The sequence below is a fragment of the Pristiophorus japonicus genome, chromosome 11 (genome assembly GCF_044704955.1).
Source record: "Pristiophorus japonicus isolate sPriJap1 chromosome 11, sPriJap1.hap1, whole genome shotgun sequence".
Lineage (NCBI taxonomy): Eukaryota > Metazoa > Chordata > Chondrichthyes > Pristiophoridae > Pristiophorus > Pristiophorus japonicus.
Window position 1 is genome coordinate 121,225,265 of NC_091987.1, and position 16,043 is coordinate 121,241,307.

A 16,043-nucleotide genomic window follows, 5' to 3' on the forward strand; every position below is an offset into this window, starting at 1 on the left:
CTTCCCCCCCCCACCCCAGTCTCTCTCTTCCTCTCTCTTCCCCCCCACCCACCCCAGTCCCTTTCCCCCCCCCCCCCTTCCCCTCTCTTCCCCCCCACCCCAGTCTCTCTCTTCTCCCCCCACCCCAGTCTCTTCTTCTCCCCCCCACCCCAGTCTCTCTCTCTCCCCCCCCCCCACCCCAGTCTCTCTCCCCCCCCCCACTCCAGTCTCTCTCTTCCCCCCCGCGACCCCAGTCTCTCTCTCTTCCCCCCGCGACCCCAGTCTCTCTCTTCCCCCCGCGACCCCCTCCATCCAAGGCTCTCTCACTCTCTCCTCTCCACCCCCCCCCCACCTGTCTATCTCTCGTACTTAAGGAGGTGGCCTTGGAAATAGCGGATGCATTGACAGTCATTTTCCAATATTCCATTGACTCTGGATCAGTTCCTATCGAGTGGAGGGTAGCCAATGTAACCCCACTTTTTAAAAAAGGAGGGAGAGAGAAAGCAGGGAATTATAGGACCGGTCAGCCTGACCTCAGTAGTGGGTAAAATGATGGAATCAATTATTAAGGATGTCATAGCAGCGCATTTGGAAAATGGTGACATGATAGGTCCAAGTCAGCATGGATTTATGAAAGGAAATCATGCTTGACAAATCTTCTGGAATTTTTTGAGGATGTTTTCAGTAAAGTGATCAAAGGAGAACCAGTTGATGTGGTATATTTGGACTTTCAGAAGGCTTTCGACAAGGTCCCACACAAGAGATTAATGTGCAAAGTTAAAGCACATGGGATTGGGGGTAGTGTGCTGACGTGGATTGAGAACTGGTTGTCAGACAGGAAGCAAAGAGTAGGAGTAAATGGGTACTTTTCAGAATGGCAGGCAGTGACAAGTGGGGTACCGCAAGGTTCTGTGCTGGGGCCCCAGCTGTTTACATTGTACATTAATGATTTAGACGAGGGGATTAAATGTAGTATCTCCAAATTTGCGGATGACACTAAGTTGGGTGGCAGTGTGAGCTGCGAGGAGGATGCTATGAGGCTGCAGAGTGACTTGGATAGGTTAGGTGAGTGGGCAAATGAATGGCAGATGAAGTATAATGTGGATAAATGTGAGGTTATCCACTTTGGTGGTAAAAACAGAGAGACAGACTATTATCTGAATGGTGACAGATTAGGAAAAGGGAAGGTGCAACGAGACCTGGGTGTCATGGTACATCAGTCATTGAAGGTTGGCATGCAGGTACAGCAGGCGGTTAAGAAAGCAAATGGCATGTTGGCCTTCATAGCGAGGGGATTTGAGTACAGGGGCAGGGAGGTGTTGCTACAGTTGTACAGGGCCTTGGTGAGGCCACACCTGGAGTATTGTGTACAGTTTTGATTTCCTAACTTGAGGAAGGACATTCTTGCTATTGAGGGAGTGCAGCGAAGATTCACCAGACTGATTCCCGGGATGGTGGGACTGACCTATCAAGAAAGACTGGATCAACTGGGCTTGTATTTACTGGAGTTCAGAAGAATGAGAGGGGACCTCATAGAAACGTTTAAAATTCTGACGGGTTTAGACAGATGAGATGCAGGAAGAATGTTCCCAATGTTGGCGAAGTCCAGAACCAGGGGTCACAGTCTAAGGATAAGGGGTAAGCCATTTAGGACTGAGATGAGGAGAAACTTCTTCACCCAGAGAGTGGTAAACCTGTGGAATTCTCGACCACAGAAAGTAGTTGAGGCCAATTCACTAAATATATTCAAAAGGGAGTTAGATGAAGTCCTTACTACTCGGGGGATCAAGGGGTATGGCGAGAAATCAGGAAGGGGGTACTGAAGTTTCATGTTCAGCCATGAACTCATTGAATGGCGGTGCAGGCTAGAAGGTCTGAATGGCCTGCTCCTGCACCTATTTTCTATGTTTCTTTGTACTCCCTCCACGCAGTCTTTCTCTCCCTCCCTCCCTCCCTCCCCAGTCTTTTTTCCCCAGTCTCTCGCTCTCTCTGCCCCAGTCTCCATTTAGATCCTCGTTCTTCTCCCTATCAACCCAACAAATCCAGTCATCTCGTTACAAAGCATGGCATGTACTGCAGGCCGCAATGTTTGGGGTACTGCACATGCGCGGCTTCGGCAAAACCTGCATACACAAAACTGGATCGGATGTGCAAGCGTGGCTCTGCGATACCACGCATGCACCGAGGGCCACAAAGTCGTTGGTTGTTTTTATGGGGCTGCTTCCCCCCTCCAGCTGCTGTCCGGCTGTGCGCGGCAATTCAATTCAACTGCGCGGCAGCTTGAGGATTAGTGCGCGGGCACACAGATGTGCACCTTAGCAGGAACAGTTGTTACTAGTGCTGTTGGGGAGTATGCAAATTCATTTGGCAGGGTCTTTGGCATTAGGATGCAACATTAGAAAGGAAAAAAATGGTGCACGTAAGAGCGGGAGATACAGATAGCACGAGAGTAAGAGATTGTATGGTATTAGGAGGGATCAGACTAAGAGAAAATACAAGGGGGTCCAACATAGGTTTACAGTGCATGTATATAAACGCACAAAATGTGGTTAAAAAAAAGGTTGGTGAGCTGCAGGTGCAAATAGCCACATGGGAACATGTTGTGGTGGCGATAACGGAGACCTGGCTCAAAAAAAGGGCAGGATTTGGTACTAAATATTCCTGGATATAAGGTGTTAAGGAAAGATAGGGAAGGAAAGAAAGGTGACAGTACTGATTAAGGAGAATATTACAGTGCTGGAGAGAGAGGATGCCCTGGAGGGGTCAAGGGCAGAATCTATTTGGTTAGAATTAAGAAACAATAGAGGCGCCATTACACTAGGTGTATTCTAGAGGACACCTACTAGTGGGAAGGATATAGAAGAGGAAATCTGCAAAGAAATTAAAGAGAGGTGCAAGAACTATAGAGTAGTGATATTGGGGTTCTTCAATTATACTAATATAGACTGGGATAGTAATAGTGTAAAGGGCAGAGAAGGGGGAATAATTTCTGAAGTGTATTCAGGAGAATTCTTGATCAGTTTGTTTCTGGCCCAATGAAGGTGGCGGCATTGCTGAATCTGGTTCTGGGGAATGAGGTGCGTCAGGTGGATCAGTTTTCAGTAGGGGAACATTTAGGAAACAGTGATCATAGGTTTAGGTTAGCTGTGAAAAGGACTTAGAGCAAACTAGAATCAAAATACTTAATTGGAAGAGTGCAAATTTCAGTGGGTTGGGAACAGTCCTGGAATCAAAGATTGGCAGGCAAAACTGTAATTGAACAGTGGGCTGCCTTTAAAGAGGAGATGGTTCGGGTTCAGTTGAGTTACATTCCCATGAGGGGGAAAGGTAGGGCAACCCCCAAATCCAGAGTTCCCTGGATGACGAGAGATAAGAGATCAAGATAAAGCAGAAAAAAGGGGCGTATGACAGATGTCAGGTTACAAATACAAGTGAGAACCAGGCTGAATACAGAAAGTTCAGAGGGGGAATTCAAAAGAAAATAAGAGGGGCAAAGAGGGAGTATGAGAATAGACTGGCAGCGAACATAAAAGGGAATCCAAAAGTCTTCAATTGGCATATGAGGGGTGGAGCCGATTAGGGACCAAAAAGGAGATCTGCACATGGAGGCAGAGGACATGGCTGAGGTACTAAATTAGTACTTTGCATCCGTCTTTAACAAGGAAGATGTTGCCAAAGTCAGTGAACAAGGAGGTAGTTGAGTTATTGGATTGGATAAAAACAGACAGAAAGGCTGTCTGTACTTAAAGTAGGTAAGTCACCAGGATCAGATGAGATACATCCTAAGATGCTGAGGGAAGTAAAAGTGGAAATTGCATAGATACTAGGCATAATCTTCCAATCTTTCTTGGATACAGGGGTGGTGCCAGAGGACTGGAGAATTGCAAATGTTACTCCCTTGTTCCAAAAAGGGTATAAGGATCAACCCAGCAACTATAGGCCTGTCAGCTTAACCTCAGTGGAGGGAAAGCTTTTAGAAACGATAATCCAGGACAAAATTAAGTCACTTGCACAAGTGTGCATGAATTAAAGGAAGCTAGCACAGATTTGTTAAAGGCAAATCGTGTTTAACTAACTTGATTGAATTTTTTGATGAGGTCGCAGAGGGGTTTGATGAGGGTAATGTGATTGATGTGGTGTACATGGACTTCCAAATGGCATTTGATAAAGTGCCACATAATAGGTTCGGCAGAAAAGTTGAAGCCCATGGATACGAAATTGATTAAGTGACAGGAAACAGTAGTGGTGAACGTTGATTTTCGGACTATAGGAAGGTTTGCAGTGGCATTGCCAAGGAGTCGGTACTCGGACCACTGCTTTTCTTGATATATATTAATGATTTGCACTTGGGTATACAGGGCACTATTTCAAAATTTGCAGATAACACAAAACTTGAAAGTATAGTGAACAGTGAGGAAGATAGGGATGAACTTCGAGAGGACATTGACAGGCTGATGGAATGGGCGGACATGTGGCAGATTAAGTTTAACGCAGAAAAGTGCAAAGTGATGCATTTTGGTAGAAAGAACAAGGAGAGGCAATATAAATTAAAGGGCACAATTCTAAAGGGGGGGTGCAGGAACAGAGACACCGTGCGGTCAATAAAGCATACAGGATCCGGACTTTATAAACAGAAGCATAGAGTACAAAAGCAAGGAAATTATGATGAACCTTTATAAAACACTGGTTCGGCCACAAGAATTGTGTCCAATTCTGGGCAGCGCACTTTAGGAAGGATGTGGAGGCTTTGAGGGTGCAGAAAAGATTTACAAGAATGGTTCCAGAGATGAGGGACTTCAGTTATGTGGATAGACTGGAGAAGCTGGGGCTGTTCTCCTTAGAGCAAAGATGGAGAGAAGATTTGATAGAGGTGTTTAAAATCATGAGGGGCCAGACAGAGTAGATAGAGAAACTGTTCCCATTGGCGGAAGGGTCAAGAACCAGAGGACACAGATCTAAGATGATTGGCAGAAGAAGCAAAGGCGACATAAGGAAAAACTTATTTGCACAGCGAATAGTTATGATCTGGGTGACGGAATGAAAGGGTGACGGAGGCAGATTCAATCATAAGAACATAAGAAATAGGAGCAGGAATAGGCCATTCAGCCCCTCGTACCTGCTCTGCCATTGAATAAGATCGTGGCTGATCTTCTACCTCAACTCCATTTTCCTGCACGATCTCCATATCCCTTGGTTCCCCATATATTCAAAAATCTATCAATCTCGGTCTTGAATATACTCAATGACAGCCTCCACAGCCTTCTGGGGTAGAGAATTCCAGTGAAGAAATTTCTCATCTCAGTCCTAAATGGCCAACCCCTTATTCTGGGATGATGACCCCTGGTTCTAGACTCCCCAGCCAGGGGAAACATCCTCCCTGCATCGACCCTGTCAAGCCCTGTAAGAATTCTGTATGTTTTTTTTTATAGAGATCAGCTCTCATTCTTCTAAACTCTAGAGAATATAGGCCGAGTCAACTCAATCTCTCCTCATCTGACAATCCCCCCCATCCTAGGAATCAGTCTAGTGAACCTTTGTTGCACCCCTCTGTGGCAATTATATCCTTCCTTAGGTTCGGAGACCAAAACTATACATAATACTCCAGATGTGACCTCGCCAGGGCCCTATATAATTACAGTAAGATATCTTTATTCTTCTACTCAAATCCTCTTGTAATAAAGGCCAACATACCATTTGCTTTCTTAATTGCCTGCTAACTTTCAGTGATTCGTGTACAAGGACACCCAGGTCCCTCCGACCACCAACATTTCCCAATCTCTCACCGTTTAAAAAATACTCTGCTTTTCTATTTTTCCGACCAAAGTGGATAATTTCACATTTTTCCACATAAAGGGCCCAAGTTTCCACATGATTCGCGCCTGATTTTTTAGGAGCAACTGGTGGAGGACGGACTATTTTAGAAATCGCAATTCTCCACATTTTTTTTTCTGCAGTTCTAGTCAGGTAGAACAGTACTAGTTTAGAACAGAATTTTTTCTTCAAAAGGGGGCGTGTACGGCCACTGACGCCTGATTTGAAAGTTTCCACAGTGAAAATGTACTCCAAACTAAAGTAGAATGGAGCCAGTGAAGATTTTTGGAGAACTGAAAAAACCTGTTCTACACATTAAAAAAATCAGGCGCAGGTTACAAATTAGGCGTCCAGAACGAGGTGGGGGGGAGGGGGGGAAGGGAAGTCATTAAATTCGACAATACATCCTTATTTATACTTCTACAAATATTATACAAATAAATCCAACCTGAATAAACATTTATAAGCCAAGAAAAGATTAAATAAACCATCTTCCTACCTGTGTGAAAGTGCTTCAGCCAGGGAGAATTCTGCAGCCGTTCGTGCCGCTGAGCAGGAGGGGGAGAGAGAGAGAGAGGGAGGGAAAGGGAGAGAGAGAGAGAGAGAGAGAGAGAGAGAGAGAGAGAGAGAGAGAGAGAGAGAGGGAGGGAGGGAGAGGGAGGGAGGGAGGGAGGGAGGGAGGGAGGGAGGAGGGGGGCGGGAGGGAGAGAGAGAGAGGGAGAGAGAGAGGAAGGGGAGGGAGAGAGGAGGGGGAGGGAGAGAGAGAGGAGGGGGAGGGAGGGAGGGAGGGAGAGAGAGAGAGGAGGGGGAGGGAGGGAGGGAGAGAGAGAGAGGGGAGGGAGGGAGAGAGAGAGAGAGGGGAGGGAGAGAGAGAGGGGAGGGAGGGAGAGGAGAGGAGAGGGAGGGAGAGAGGAGAGGGGAGGGAGAGAGGAGAGGAGAGGAGAGGGGAGGGAGGAAGGGGAGGGAGGGAGAGAGAGAGGAGGGGGAGGGAGAGAGGAGGGGGAGGGAGAGAGGAGGGGGAGGGAGGGAGGGAGGGGAGGGGAGGGAGGGGAGGGGAGGGGAGGGAGGGGAGGGAGGGAGAGAGAGAGGAGGGGGAGGGAGAGAGGGAGAGGAGGAGGGAGGGAGAGAGAGAGGAGGGAGGGAGAGAGAGGGAGGGAGGGAGGGAGGGAGAGAGGGGGAGGGAGGGAGGGAGGGAGAGGAGGGAGAGGGAGGAGAGAGAGAGAGGGGAGAGGGAGGGAGAGAGAGAGAGAGAGGGAGGGAGGGAGGAGAGAGGGAGGGAGGGGGGGGAGGGGAGGGAGAGAGAGAGGGGAGTGGAGGGAGGGTCGTGGAACAGGAGCGCGGGTTGTGTCAGTCGCGGGGGGGGGGAGCTGGTTTCGGGTTGGGTCGGGGGTGTCGGGTCTCGGGTCGGGGGGGGAGCGGGTCTCGGGGGGGGGGGGGGGGGGAGCAGGTCTCGGCTCGGGTCGGGGCGGGGGGAGGGGAGGGAGCGGGTGTCGGGTCTCCGGTTGGGGGGGGGGGGGGGGGGTGGGGGAGCGGGTGTCGGGGGGAGCGAGTGTCGGGTCTGGTCCGGCGGGGAGCAGGAGCTGGCCGTGGGAGGAGCCTCATTCACGCAGCCCCAGTGAGGCCATTGGGCCAGGGCTAGGGGCTGCGTGCTTCGGGCCCCTCCCACACAGTTCGGCGCCTGGAGCTACTGCACTTGCGTGCCGACTGTAGCGCGCATGTGCAGAGGTCCCGGCACTGTTTTCATCGTCGGGACCTGGCTCTGCACCCCCACAGCTCGTGCTGGCTGTGCCGAGCGCCACAGGACCTGTAAGTAGGTGGAGAATACCGAGGATTTTTTTTAGGTGCCGTTTTAGGCGCGAAAAACGGGCGCCCAGCTCGGAGCGGCGCCCGTTTTTTTTCTTGTGGAAACTTGGCCCTATATTCCGTTTGCCATGTTCTTGCCCACTCACTTAGCCTGTCTACATCTCCTTGAAGCCTCTTTGCATCCTCCTCACAACTTACATTCCCACCCAGTGTTGTATCATCAGCAAACTTGATATATATGGGCTCAAGTTTCGGCTCGAGTTGCTCCTATTTTTTTGGAGCAACTGGTTTAGTATGGAGTATCTTAGAAATTGCAATTCTCGGCATTTAGTTTGCTCCAATTCTAGTTAGTTAGAATAGTTTCATTTTAGAACAGTTTTTTTTTCCAAAAGGGGGCGTTACCTGCCACTTACCCCTGTTTTGCAAGTTTAGGCAGTGAAAACTTACTCCAAACTAACTTAGAATGGAGTAAGTGTAGATTTTTGTACGCTCAGAAAAACCTTGCCTACACTTTATAAATTAGGTGCAGCCAACGAGAGATTGTGGAGGAGGGGGGGGGGGGGTGAGAAGGGAAGTTAGAGAGAAGTTAGGGGATTTTACAAAGCATTAAACACTTCACTTTTAACCATAAAGATGCATAAAAACCATCATAATTTTAAAATAATAAATGAACATTAAATCAAGTAATAAAAATTAGAAGTCCTACCTTGCCAACAGGAGCACGCACCGGTATTTTGTACTTAGACGCTTATTAATTTAAGTGTTTATTAATCTGGTGCTTCCAGATTGCAAGATTCCACTTTTAGAATTCCAACCAGTCTGGAATAAAAGCAGGGCGTTTCTCTCCCAGTCTAGGCACGCTCCCCGCGGATGCGGTCTTGAAGTGTCAACTCCTTACTTTGCTGAAATCTGTGGTCGTGAGAGAATGTTCAGACGTGGATCCCGAGTCCAGTTTAGTCTTGTCCGTGGCTGGAGCGCCCATCTTCTGAACGGAGCACAGACTGACTCCGAACATGGGCTTGTGTAACTCCCGACCATAGCAAGTGAGTGGACTCTCCCTCCAACTTACTTCCCATCGGGTGATTTGTCAGTCCGTCTGTCTATGAAATCAGCGATTTCCCTCCCAGGCATCTCAGCCAGGCGTTGCTTTCTGGCCTCCCAGTTAATCAGATCATCCCAGCGATAATTGGTGTGGGTGTTTCTAGGAAGCCCGAGTCCCGATAACTAAACACATCTTCAATGCCTGGGGAGCCCATTTGGCCAGGGCTCGGGGCAGCGTGCTTCGGGCCCCTCCCACGCAGCGTCGCAGAGATTTGGGCTGCGAGGAGCTACTCCACAAGCGTGCTCATTCTAGTGCGCATGTGCAGAGGTCCCGGCACTGTTTTCAGTGCCGGGACCTGGCTCCGCCCCCCCCCACCCCTTGTGCTGCACTACGCCGAGGCCGAAGACGTCTCGAGGAGCTCAGAGAATTAGAAGGTAACTTTTCGGCACTCTTTTTATTCTAGAAAGTCGGCGCACCTTTACAGAGGGCGGAAACTTGGGTCCTATGATTCTAATTAGCTTGGCAAGTACCATCCATTGAGCTTCATTGCAACAATGCGGGAGACCGGGGCAAGCGACCGGATGCGTGTGGACGGAATAGAGGACCATTCTGTCCTTGGCGTGTTCCAAGAAGCTCAATGAAAAGCATCTCAACTTTTGATAAAGCATCCTTCTGGACTCAACATAGAGTTCAAAAAATGTAGATCCTGCTCCCATTTTTTGGACAGGTGTTCTGCTGTTGCCCTTTACAATTCCTCAAGACGCATCTTTTGTTTGTTTATTTATCCTATTACCATCCCCTTTTGCCTTGCACCATCATCCCTTGTCATTTAATAACTCCTGCCTTCCACCCTATCACAGACCTACCCTTTTGTTCTCTTTCTCGCGCCTCTGTATTTGCTTAAAATCTGTTACATCTGTAACATTTCCCAGTTTAAATGAAAGATCACGGACCTGAAATGTTAACTGGTTCTCTCTCCATAAATGCTGCCTGACCTGCTGAGTATTTGCAGTGTTTTCGAGTTATATTTCAGATTTCCAGCATCTGCAATATTATGCCTTCCTTCAAAAATGTTAGCCAAAGCTAATTCACTCAGATCAACAGTAACGATGAAGTGTCTATTCAACAATATTCACACTATGCATACAAGTGAGCGCAGTGTCTTCCCGAGATACAGGACAAAAAATTAACTAAGTTAAATGGGACTTCCTCAAAGGGTATTTGCAGAGAATAGAGTTCAGTGGCACCATCATCTTTTCTTTTTTAGCTTACAAGAATCTTCAATAGGCACCACTGGCATGGTTTCCTTCCCCGATGCTCTTTCTCCAAGACATGCAGCATGACGACCCATTCCTGCATTATTTTCCATCACAATTGAGCCTTCCGCCTCAACTACTAAAGTCAAACTAGCCATTCGAATTAGTGAGTGATGAGTATAAAGTGTCTCAACACAGGAAATGTGCTTTTCTAATGTTTCACACACCCTGGTTTCACTTCTGAATGGTATTGTATTGAGAAGAATGGTGCACAATTGAGGGAGAACACTCAGCTAAAAATTGTGAATCCAAATTTTCTTGGATATTGAGACTTCTTTTCTTTTAAGTTAGTTAAGTAAATTAAGATTCAAGTACCCGGCGTAATCCTTTTGAAAGGCCCCGTTTCCGTATGCGCAAAAACCTGGAACTTGCGATCGGTGAAGGATCCGGTGCAGAGATGGGCTATTTGCCCAACAACTGCCCAGCAATTGCCCACAAGAGGCGTAGCGCCGGCTTTCATCAGCGTAAGGGTTATTATAAATCTTACCGTAAACATTTAAAAATAAAAATGATGCACAAACACTTCAAATTAATTTATGCAAAACTTGGCCCGGATTACAATGTTTAAAATTATAATATTTTTTTAAATTAAATTTTTATTGCAATGAAGGGACTATTTGAAAATCAGAACATTTATATTTATTAGAATTGTGTAAGTTGCTTAATTATTTGGAGATTCCATTGAATGTCATTAGGGGATTCCGTTCGGAAATGACTGCAATGTAATCCTCCTTTGAGATTGGAGGACAAGAACATAATAGGAGCAGGAGCAGGCCATACGGCCCTTCGAGCCTGCTGCGCCATTTAATACGATCATGGCTAATCCGATCATGGACTCATGTCCACTTCCCTGCCCGTTCCCCATAACCCCTTATTCCCTTATCGGTTAAGAAAATGTCCATCTCTGTCTTAAATTTATTTAATGACCCAGCTTCCAAAGCTCTCTGAGGTAGCGAATTCCACATATTTACAACCCTCAGAGAAGAAATTCCTCCTCATCTCAGTTTTAAACGGGCGGCCCCCTAGTTCTAATCTCCCCTATCAGTGGAAACACCCTCTCTGCATCCACCTTGTCAAGTCCCCTCATAATCTTATACATTTCGATAAGATCATCTCTCATTCTTCTGAATTCCAATGAGTAGAGGCCTAATCTACTCAACCTTTCCTCATCTCCGGAATCAACCTGGTGAACCTGCCCTGAACTGCCTCCAAAGAAAGTATATCCTCTCTTAAATATGGAAACCAAAACTGTACGCCACATTTTAGGTGTGGCCTCACCAATACCCTGTGTAACTGTAGCAAGACTTCCCTGCTTTTATACTCCATCCCCTTTGCAATAAAGGCCAAGATTCCATTGGCCTTCCTGATCACTTGATGTACCTGCATACTAACCTTGTGTTTCATGCACCAGGACCCCCCAGGTCCTGCTGTAGTACAGTACTTTGCAATTTTTCTCCATTTAAATAATAACTTGCTCTTTGATTTTTTTCTGCCAAAGTGCATAACCTCACACTTACCAACATTATACTCCATCTGCCAAATTTTTGACCACTCACTTAGCCTATCTTTGTCCTTTTGCAGGTTTTGTGTGTCCTCCTCAGACATTACTTTTCCTCCCACCTTTGTATCGTCAGCAAACTTGGCTACGTTACACTCAGTCCCTTCATCCAAGTCGTTAATATAGATTGTAAATAGTTGGGGTCCCAGCAATGATTCCTGCGGCATCCCACTAGTTACCAACCTGAGAATGAACCATTTATCCCTACTCTCTGTTTTCTGTTAGTTAGCCAATCCTCTATCCATGCTGATATCCCCAGCCCCATGAACTTTTATCTTGTGCAGTAATCTTTTATGTGGCACCTTGTCAAATGCCCTCTGGAAGTCCAAATACACCACATCCACTGGTTCCCCTTTATCAACCCTGTTCGTTACATCATCAAAGAATTCCAGCAAATTTGTCAAACATGACTTGCCCTTCATAAATCCATGCTGACTCTGCCTGACTGAATTATGCTTTCCCAAATGTCCTGCTGCTGCTTCTTTAATAATGGACTCCAACATTTTCCCAACCACAGATGTTAGACTAACTGGTCTATAATTTCCTGCTTTTTGTCTGCCTCCTTTTTTTTTTTAAACAGGGACATTACATTTGCAGTTTTCCAATCTGCTGGGACCTCCCCAGAATCCAGGGAATTTTGGTAAATTACAACCATCTATTATCCCTGCCACGACTTCTCTTAAGACCCTCTTAAGACTTTTCTTAAGACTTGGTCCATGTGATCACAGGAACGCTTCTGAACCGCCTGCGTCCCTGGAATCAGTTGGCCTTTACACAGGTGTACACCTGGAGGTCCGAGACTGAAACTCTCCGCAGCCAGGGAGCCTGGAGGCAAGTTCAGAAATGTTTTGCAGGTTGGAGGCGTTATCCGGAGTTACATCCCTGACCACAATTTCAGGGCCGTTGACCTAAATTTCAGTAGCCCATTGAATTCAAAAGTAAAAACAAGCTATTAAGGCACTGTTGTCTCAACTATACAACTCAGAATTCAAGCTGACTGGACAGTTGCAGAGCAAAGTCAAGTAGTGACCTCATCATACAGTCACGCTCAATTTATTTGTACATGGGCCTGGAAAAAAATAAACACCAGGAACAATTTATACTGCCGTAATATTACCTCATTGCTGCTCTGCAGCCTCTGATTTCAAAATGCTTTTATAACCACATTAAATGTAGACTATGAATATAGGTAAAACGTCTCAAATCCAGCTGTTCGAAAAGTGGACATTTTGAGGCGGTCAAGAAGGCGACATCGGGTGGCGAGGGACAAGGAAACCGGTAAAAAATGCAGTGCCGGGGGGGGGGCGGCGGAGCACAGATGGCAAGAATTGGTGGGTGGCGAGGAGTAGAGGAGCGGCGAGGAGTGGAGGATGGTAGGGCAACGAGAAGGGCTAACAGTGAGGTCCGAAATCCAGAAAAATCCAAAAACTGGCACGGTCTTGGTCTCGAGGTTGCCGGATTTCAGACGTGGTTCCTGTAGTAGCATAATACTAACAGCACTTTTGAAGCTGTAAATTATTCCTATTGTACATAAGCTTTTTGTTCAGAACTTTTGGAAACTGTTGTTGTTCACAGGCACAGAGTGTTCACAGGCACAGAGTGGTGAAGATAATATCAAACAATCAACTCAGCATAATGGTGTTACTGTGCGCACATGGTCAACTTCCAATGGCTACTCTGGAGCCAATTCATGTCCTATCTGCGCAGTACTTTTGCCAGAGAATCATCACCACCACATCAGACTGGCAAGTTTTCCTTTGAGGAATTAATCATGTCAAGCACAAGGTTTTCTTCTCGGTTTGGAAATTGCATGGTTAGGCTTAACAGTTTTCTATTGAAGTCACATAGTTGCCAACACCTGATGTCCTAAAACTAGGCACTATTGTGACTGGAGAGCTGAGAAGGGTGATGGAGATGAAGATGAAGATGACAACAAGACAAGGGGAAACATAGATAGGGAAACTAAGATATTGAACTCACAAACTGAAAGTTAAGGTGCAACAGGTTGAAATTGGGACAGATTTCCTTCTTTCCTACCATCCCACTAAAAATAAGAAAATGCAGCTGGCAAAGAATTAAGTCAGTAAATGTGTATTTCAATTTGCTGATCCAGATTTCACGTAATACTCAATATTTTCACTTTTAGCTTTTCAGGAAAAGCAATTCAAACAACTAAACAAAGTGCTGGACATGCTATTGTGGAAATTTGTATTTACAAAAGCTGCAGTTTGAATCTAAAATTACTATAGTGTTATGTTTTTTTAAAAACTGAAATAGAGTGCTCTTTACCTGATTTAACTCTCTCATATTCTGTTGGGCTGTGTGCATTTCCTATGTACGGGCTGAAAGGTTGGCTGCTAAAGAGGTTCTCACACTGCAGACTGTAACAGAGTTTCTCCAGAAATCTCAATACAAATGAGACACTATTTACAGATGGAAGCTTCACAGTGTGCTTCTCTCCATCAAACGAGGCTACAAAGGGAAAAAGAAGAAAAGTAAAGAGTGCTTGCAAGGAAAAGTGCAAAACAGTTCAGCACATACCAATAGTGAAATGAGATAAATTAAATATGAATTATTAACAACTTGTATTTATAAAGCGCCTTTAAATTCGTAAAACGTTCCAAGGCACTTCACAGGAGTATTATAGGACAAAAGAATGTAACACTGAGCAACATAAGGAGAAATTAGGACAGATGACCAAAAGCTTGGTCAAAGAGGTAGATTTTAATGAGCGACTTGAAGGAGGAAAGAGAGGTAGAGAAGCGGGGTAGTTTAGATAGGGAATTCCAGAGATTAGGGCCTGCGCAACAGAAGGCACGGCCAAAAATGGTTGCGTGATTACAATCAGGGATGCTCAAGAGGGCAGAATTAGAGGAGCGCAGATATCTTATGGGGTCGTGGGGCTGGAGGAGATTAAAGATAGGGAGGGGCGAGGCCATGGAGGAATTTCAAAACACAGATGACAATTTTAAAATCAAGGCATTGCTCAATTGGGAGCCAATATAGGTCAGCAAGCACAGGAGTGATGGGTAAATGAGACTTGGTGCGAGGTAGGACACGGGCAGCCGAGCTTTGGATGGCTTCAAGTTTACATAGGGTAGAACGTGGGAGGCCAGCCAGGAGTGCATTGGAATAGTCAAGTTTAGAGGTAACAAAGGCATGGATAAGGGTTTCAGCAGCAGATGAGCTAAGGCAAGGGTGGAGATGGACAATGTTATGGAGTTTTGCTGTGGATATGTGGTTGAAGCTCATTTCAGGGTCAAATATGACACCAAGGTTGCGAACAGTGTGGTTCAACCTCTCACAGATGCTAGGGAGAGGGATGGAGTCGGTGGCTAGGGAACGGGGTTTGTGACGGGGACGGAAAATAATGGCTTCACTTTTCCCAATATTTAATTGGATTAAATTTAATTAAGTATAGAACCATTAAAAAAAACGCCAGTTTATTTGAGTGGCCCCCTGCAGAGTCTCAAATTATTTTTTTGAATGTCCTATGGAACAGCTAACAAAAGTAGAATGGGATGTGATACTGGGGTTACAATTTTAGACTACATTTCACAAATTTGGATAGGAAAATAATGTGGAACTCCAACAGATAATATTGAATAAAATAAATACCAATTTAAATACTGGGAGAGACGATGTGAAGTGCTTTTGGTTCCATCTGGAACTTGAGATACAGAAAAATTTTAAGTTTTCATTCTAAAATACACATCCACAAAATGTAATCTTGCAAGAGTTCTATTTTATATGAGAACTTGTACTTGTAGAGTGCCTTTAACATTGCAGTCCTGAGCAGCTTAAAGTAGAAGTGCAATTTTAAAAAGTCTCTATACACTAACTAGCCACCTAATCATAACTTTCATCCGAGTAGAACAGTAGGGAGTATAAGGAGCTAAGGCAGAGCAATTCAGTTCTGCAGCTTCAACTGGGAAGCTATAAATGTTGCAAAGTAACATTTTTTTTTAATTGAACACTGGTGGTTTGGGGATGAATACCTGTGAACATGGCCACTGTGGGGCTTTACTGAAGTTATATATAACAGGTCACTCCTGTTTCCAACAATGAACACAAGCATCTTCCAGTGTTCCAATTTTCTTTTAATCAGCTTTTCTCTCTCTCCTAAAATACTTTTGCACCCATTTTCTCCCAGGCTAATATTTTCCCCCAGAAAGAACTTCATTCATTGTTTTTAAAACTCTGTCTCTTACATTTACTGCACTTCCCCTTTAAGAACCTGTCACACTTCCTGTCATTTTGAACTGAACTTAAGTTCAGTTAGGCTGAAAGGGAAAGTCTGCTAAACTTGCTAGATGTGAATTTAAAATGTGTTCCAGTACATTAGAAAGCCAATGGAGGAGGAAGGATTCCCAAGGTAACAAGTTGTGACTTTGAGGGTGAAATAAACAAATTCAGGAAAACACATGTATAGATACAGACAAGAGAGACTTCAGGTGGGTTAAGATGGAAGGCTTAGTGTAGCATAGAACTCAAAAGACTTTTGTTCAGCCTCACAACTTTGCTGCAGAATCAG

The 16,043-nt window shown here is 45.5% G+C and overlaps 1 protein-coding gene across 3 annotated transcripts in view; it reads right to left on the minus strand.

Moving 5' to 3' along the window:
* The window catches only part of LOC139276248 (polycomb protein SCMH1-like), a 217,533-nt gene that overhangs the window by 20,573 nt on the left and 180,917 nt on the right, over window positions 1-16,043 (minus strand). For all 3 annotated transcript variants that reach the window (XM_070893958.1, XM_070893957.1, XM_070893959.1), the window contains one exon: window positions 13,799-13,981. In XM_070893958.1, coding sequence (XP_070750059.1) covers window positions 13,799-13,981 — 183 coding nt within the window. The remainder of the gene's footprint in view (window positions 1-13,798; window positions 13,982-16,043) is intronic.